The sequence below is a fragment of the Poecile atricapillus genome, chromosome 11 (genome assembly GCF_030490865.1).
Source record: "Poecile atricapillus isolate bPoeAtr1 chromosome 11, bPoeAtr1.hap1, whole genome shotgun sequence".
Classification (NCBI taxonomy): domain Eukaryota; kingdom Metazoa; phylum Chordata; class Aves; order Passeriformes; family Paridae; genus Poecile; species Poecile atricapillus.
Genome location: NC_081259.1, coordinates 405,942 through 412,286, shown reverse-complemented (window position 1 = coordinate 412,286; position 6,345 = coordinate 405,942). Strand labels below are relative to the sequence as shown.

The window sequence follows — 6,345 nt, the reverse complement described above, 5'->3', positions numbered from 1 at the left end:
AGAGGACTCACAGCACCCACAGCACTGCCCCCAGATGGAGCCAGAGCTGGGTCAGGACCTGGGGAGCAGCCAGGGCACAGTCTGGGACACCTGTGCTGACCCCATGCACACCCTACACTTCCCTAAGGCCGAGCACCATCTGCCCCATCCCCAAAAGCCCCGGGCTGGTTCTGGGCATGGCACCACTCAGTCCCCCACAGGGCAGTGTGCCTGCGACCCCTGCCACCCCCTGTCAGCCAGCCTTGGGGCAGGATGGAGATGGCCACAGCCTTGGCCAGCCCCGACCCTTAGCACGGCAGGGCCCCCCATATGCTGCCTTCAGGCCAATGCCAAAATGCTGGAGTGCACGGCCCCCCCAGGCTGGCAGGGCTGAGCTGAGGGCTCCGGCTGCCCCCGTGCCCACAATGTAAAGCTGTGCCAGATGCTGTGCCATGACTGGGAGAGATTTAATGGCACCACACGGTTATGGGGTACATGAACCAGGGCAGTACAAACACACTCCCACACGCCCCCCCACCCCACTCCCCTGCTACAAAGGCTTTAAAAACACTCCTAAGAACACTTTAGAAAAATTATTCAACTGTTCCTGAGCTGTGTTGGGGAGCTGGAGAGGGCACTGGGCCACTCCCAGACCCATCCATCCCAGAGATGGTGAGGCTGTCCCCTATTTCTTGCCCAGAGCCTTGTCCAGGTTGTTCTTGATGGCATCGAGGAAGTCGGTGGTGTTCACAAAGTGCTCATTCAGCTTCACACTGGGGAGAGACACAGGGATTGGTGGGGATCCCTGCCCGCCTCATCCCACAGACACCACAGCCCTGGGTCCAGGATGTGCCCCCTGCCCAACCCAAACAGTTGTGAACAGCCACCCCGAGTCCCTGGCAACTGGCCAGAGTGGCCACTGTGCAGAGCCAGCTCCTGGTCACTTTCTTACCCTTGTGGCTGCCCTGCCACATCATCCTTGTGGTCACTGTGCTGTTCTTGTGGCCACCCTCAGGGTCACCCCACCCGCATGGTCACCCGTGCAGTCACCCTAGGTCACCCTAGTGCAGGTGGCTGCCCCCCTGCTCTGCCCTGAGAGCCACCCATACTTGGCAAGGCCATGGATGCAGCCAGCAAGGTCCTTCGTCATCGTCCCACTCTCCACTGTGTCCACACAAACCTTCTCCAGCGTCTGCGCAAACCTGGGGACGGCAGCACTTGGCTCCAGCACGGCTGGTGCCACGGGCCCTGCCACGCCTGCCACCACAGCAGCTGTGGCAGGGACCCAGGGGTCCCCACCCCACCCTGCTCACTTGATGAGGTCAGGGTTACTGTCCAGCTTGCCCCGGTGCTCCAGGCCACGCGTCCAGGCGAAGATGCTGGCGATGGGGTTGGTGCTGGTGGGCCGTCCCTGCACAGAGAGTGGTCAGCTGTCCGGTGTGGACACCGTGCCCATGGGCAGCCTGGCACAGGCAGCTGACAGGCTCTGCTCCCTGACAGAGCACTCCCACCTTCTGGTGCTCCCGGTAGTGGCGGGTGACAGTGCCATGGGCGGCCTCGGCCTCAATGGTCTTCCCATCCGGGCACACCAGGACAGAGGTCATCAACCCCAGGGAGCCGAACCCTGCGGTGAGAGAGGGGTCAGGACAGCTCCCAGGGGGGATGATGCAGAGTCCAGCACACCCTACCCTGCTCCACCTTGGGCCAGGATATCTGACTGGACATCCCCGTCATAGTTCTTGCAGGCCCACACAAAGCCGCCGGAGGATTTCAGCATCTGGGCAACCATGTCGTCGATGAGCCGGTGCTCGTACCAGATCTTCAGCTTGTCAAACTCCGTCTTGTAGTGCCTGGGAGCCCGGGCCGGGGGTCAGCCATGCTCACCCCACATGGGCCCCACTGCCAGCGCCCCCAGGACAGCCCCTTCAACAGCCCAGACCCCCCCAGGGCCATACTTATCAAAGATGTCCTGGAAGATGTCCTTGAAGCGCCCGTCATAGGCCTTGAGGATGGTGTTCTTAGTGCTCAGGTAGAGAGGCCACTTCTTCTGGGCAGCGTACTGGAAGCAGCTGTGCGCAAAGCCAGAGATGGACTGCAAGGGAAGCACGCAAACCTCGTGGGGCCCTGTCCCTCAGCCTGGCATCTCCCCCAGGGTGGCAAGACACGCTGCCCTGCAGGGACCCCTGGAGCCCCAGCAGTACCTCGTCCGTGTTGTACATGCCCATGCCCACACCACCGCCAGGGAAGTTGAACACCTCCCACTCCTTGGACCCGCTGCCGTCCTTTGGCGTGAAGACCAGCTTGAACGTCCCGGACTTGTTCACCACGAAGTCGGTGGCTTTGTACTGTGGGGGCCAGGTGGAGCGTCAGGCAGGGGCTGAGGGAGCTGCTGGCCAGCCACACACCACCGGCCCCTGCGCTGGCTCACCTGGTCACCGTGGGCGTGGCGGCCAATGGTGATGGGCTTGGTCCAGCCGGGCACCAGACGAGGAATGTTCTTGCAGATGATGGGCTCCCGGAACACCGTCCCCCCCAGGATGTTTCGGATGGTGCCGTTGGGGCTCTTCCACATCTTCTTCAGCTTGAACTCTGCGGGGCGTGCAGATGAGACCCCTGAATGACCCCCCAGCCACTCTGAAGCACATGGCTCCTGCCAGCACCCAGCCCCACTGTGCCTCTGCCAGACCCTGCCACAAGGGGAGGGACAGCCAGCATGAGATCATGACCGGCACAGAGCAGAGGTCAGTGTGTCCCCAGTCCCAGGCCCACGGGGTCTCCACAGCACCCATGAGCCCCCAGGGTGGGGAGAGGGGCACAGCACCGAGTATGGTGCAGCCCCCAACCCACTGGAGACCTGAGCTGGCAGTGGGAAGGCAGTGCTGACCCCAAGGGCTGTGCACAGACACGAGGCTCAGCACCCCCTCTCTGGGACAGGAGCTCGGCCCCTTGTCCCTGCCCACCTTCCACCCTGGCTTCATCAGGCGTGATGGTGGCACACTTGACAGCCACGCTGTACTTCTGGGTGGCCAGCGCCGAGTCAATGGTGACCTGGTCATCCGTCTTGTCCCGATGTGGCAGCCCCAGGTCGAAGTATTTCAGCTGGACATCCACGTTGGGCAGGATGAGCTGAGGGGCCAGGAGAGTGTCAGAATGGGGAAGAGTGTGAGGTGCCTGGGGAGCAGCACCACGGCACGGCCAGCCCCAGCACCCATCCCCGCCCAGCCTGGCTGCCTGCCCACGATGGTCCCCCTGGCCAGGATGGTTCTTCTGGCCAGGATGATCCCCCCTGCCTTGAATAGGCCTCCCTGCGTGAGACAGCTCTGCTGCCTGGGACCACCTCACTGAAAGGTCCTTCTGGTAGCTGTGCCGATTTTATGACCTGCTTCCTGCAGACAGAGGGACAGACAGAGGGCAGCACACGGATCACCCGTTCCCCGTACAACCCCCCAGCTCCATTTGTGCCACACCCGCCCGTTCCTGGGGCAGGACCCCATCACCTTCTCCTTAATGAAGGCCCAGATGATTCGTGTCATCTCATCCCCGTCCATCTCCACCACTGGGTTTGCCACCTTGATCCGTGTGTTGGCATCTGGAGAGCAGTGAGGGGAGTGTTAGGGGTGCACCCCTGGTCCCGCAGCTCCCCGCCCTTGTGTGGGGCCAGGGCATCCTGTGGGGACCACACAGCTCCGTCCAGCCACGTGTGGGTGCCACCCTGGCTCGGGGAAAGGTGCAAGCCCTGCTGTGGTCTGGGCCAGTTACTGGGGCCAACACTGCCGGAGCGGGGGTCAGAGTGCAAAACCCACCGTGTGAGGGGGACAGGGATGGGGACACATTCCTCTCAGAGCGGAATCTGCGTGCAAGGCAGGCTGCAACGCCTCAGTGAGCTCACTAATGGGAACAGAACCAGGAGCAGGTGCAGTCCCCTGGGGCCAGACTCGGGCACAAACCAGTGTGCAAATCCCTGTGTGGATCCTGGACCAGGACTAAATACCTCTGGGTGCCAAACCTGTCTGTGGATCAGGCTGTAAAACCCCACGTGGTACCCAGAACAGAGGTGACCCCCTGGGTGGGACGTGAGCATTGGCAGGAACAAAACTGCCTGGCGCCAGGACCAGGAGTGAACCCTCCTGGGGAGCAAAATCCTGCCCTGCTCCAGGACCTTGAACGGACCCCCACTCCACCCGCTCAGACCAGGTACGAGCTGGAGCGCAAAACGCCTCGTGGAACCGGGACCAAACTCCCCTGGGACCAAACTCATCTGTAAAACGCCTCGTGGAACCGGGACCAAACTCCCCTGGGACCAAACTCATCTGTAAAACGCCTCGTGGAACCGGGACCAAACTCCCCTGGGACCAAACTCATCTGTAAAATGCCTCGTGGAACCGGGACCAAACTCCCCTGGGACCAAACTCATCTGTAAAACGCCTCGTGGAACCGGGACCAAACTCCCCTGGGACCAAACTCATCTGTAAAACGCCTCGTGGAACCGGGACCAAACTCCACAGGACCAGACCTAGCTACAAAAGCCGGCGTGGGTCCGCGAAGCCCCGCGGGCCGCCCGTGTGCGTGAGTCCGGACACGATCTCAGACACCGCCCCCCAAAAGAATCCGAGCCGCCCCCCGTGGGGCTGGAGCACAGCCGCCCGTGTCCCGCACAGCCCCGGGAGCACGCAGGGCTCCCCCCATCGCTCCGGGGTGTCCCCACTCACAGTGGCGGCGCTGCTCGGCGGCGGGCGGCGGGCGGCGGGGCAGGCGGCGGAGCGCCGCGGCAGCGCCGAGGTAACGGGCGGCCATGGCGGGGGCGGACGCGACGGGGCGGACACGGCGGCGCCGTTCTCTCCGCCCCGGGGCGGGACAGAGCCCCGGCTCCCCTCGTGGGGCCCCGGCAGGGGTCCCGCCGTGGGGCTCGGCTCGTTGTTGCATCCCGCCCCAACAATAAAGCGCGGGGTGGCCCGCAGCGGTCCCCATCGCCACCAAAGGGATGTTGCATCCCTGGGTGCATCGGGGTTACGGATAAGCGGCCAAACCCCACGTGGAACCGGGACCAAACCCACCCGTGATCAAACCCGGCTGTAAAATGCCGTGTGGAATGGGGGCCAGGCCCGAATCTAGCTGTAGAACCCGGCGTGGGATCTGGACCAAACCGCCGTGGGATCTGACTTGGTTGCCAAACCCCACAATGGGATCAGGGACCAAACTCTCCCAGGACCTGATATGCTAGTTAATTCCCTCCTGGAACAGGGAACAAAGCCCCTGGGACCAGACCTAGCTGCGAAACCCTGCATGGGACCAGGACTGAAACCTGGAGATCAGGCACAAGTTAAAAATCCCTCACAGAACTGGGAATGCCCTCAGCCCCCAGAACCAGACCCGTTTGCAAAACCCATCGAGGAACCGGCATCAGACATCCTCAGGATCAAACCCAGCTGTAAGAACCCTCACAGAACTGGGACCAAACCCGAGTGCAAAACCCCGTGTGAAATTGGGGGGGGCACGGTGGGGTTGGGAATATGCAGCCATAGCCTGACCCTACATGGAAGCCGGCGTCCCTGCTCATGGCTGGCGCGTGACTCGGCAGCTGGATCCAGCAGGACAAGGGCAACTGCCACTGTTCCACCAGGGACCTTCACCTCGCCTGGCCCCCGCGTGGGGAGGAGGAGGAGGAGGGCGATGAGGATGACGACGACAACAATGGGGGTGATGCACACCAGGGGCACCCCGAGAAGGTGTAGTGGAGAGCGTGCCAGGGTTGCCAGGAGGCTGCTGGGGCTGGGAATTTGTTGTCCTGCTGTCCCAGCCAAGCCGATGGCTTTTTTTAGCCACATGGGACGGGCAGAGCCTGCTCCAGGAGGAAAAACAGCCCTGGAGCTGGCAGCCCCCAGCGGAGGGGCTGGGAGAGCTGCGGCAGTCGCTGACGTCTGCCTGGCTTTAACATTAACCAGAGCAGGAGCTGCGGGACCGCGGTGCCGGGGGGGTCAGCAGTGGTTGGGGGTCAGCAGTGGTCTGGGGTCCTGGGCGTCCCTGCTCCCACTGCCCAGCCCGTGGCAGCCCGTGCTGCCAGCAACCCTGCGGCCACACGCCAGCACCGCTCAGGGGCAGCCTGGCCGCTCCAGCTTCCCCCTGGCCGCCGCCCCAGCTGCCCCCCTGGCTGCCCTTGCCCTGGCCCCGCGGCTGGAGCCGCCCAGTGACCGCAGCGCTGGCAGGACGGTCGGGCCAGCACGGCAGCAGTCCCCCCGCGAGGAAAGGACAGGAGCGGCCATGTGGCTCAGGCCCAGGGAAGGCCCCAAACAAAGGCACCGCCCGTCCATCCCTGGCCGCAGCCCAGCCACCCTCCCTGCTGTGCCACTCCAGTGTCCCCAGCGTGGC

At 63.5% G+C, this 6,345-nt stretch overlaps 1 protein-coding gene across 1 annotated transcript; it reads right to left on the bottom strand.

Moving 5' to 3' along the window:
* Window positions 1-557: 557 nt before the first annotated feature.
* On the bottom strand, window positions 558-4,834 carry IDH2 (isocitrate dehydrogenase (NADP(+)) 2). Its single transcript, XM_058847174.1, has 11 exons — window positions 4,689-4,834; window positions 3,477-3,568; window positions 2,940-3,105; window positions 2,408-2,568; window positions 2,181-2,324; window positions 1,935-2,071; window positions 1,678-1,829; window positions 1,491-1,603; window positions 1,293-1,390; window positions 1,089-1,181; window positions 558-752 (listed from the first exon to the last, which is right to left on the bottom strand). The coding sequence occupies exons 1-11, from the start codon at window positions 4,771-4,773 to the stop codon at window positions 665-667; spliced, it is 1,329 nt and encodes a 442-aa protein (XP_058703157.1). The 5' UTR covers window positions 4,774-4,834; the 3' UTR covers window positions 558-664.
* Between the last annotated feature and the right edge of the window lie 1,511 nt (window positions 4,835-6,345).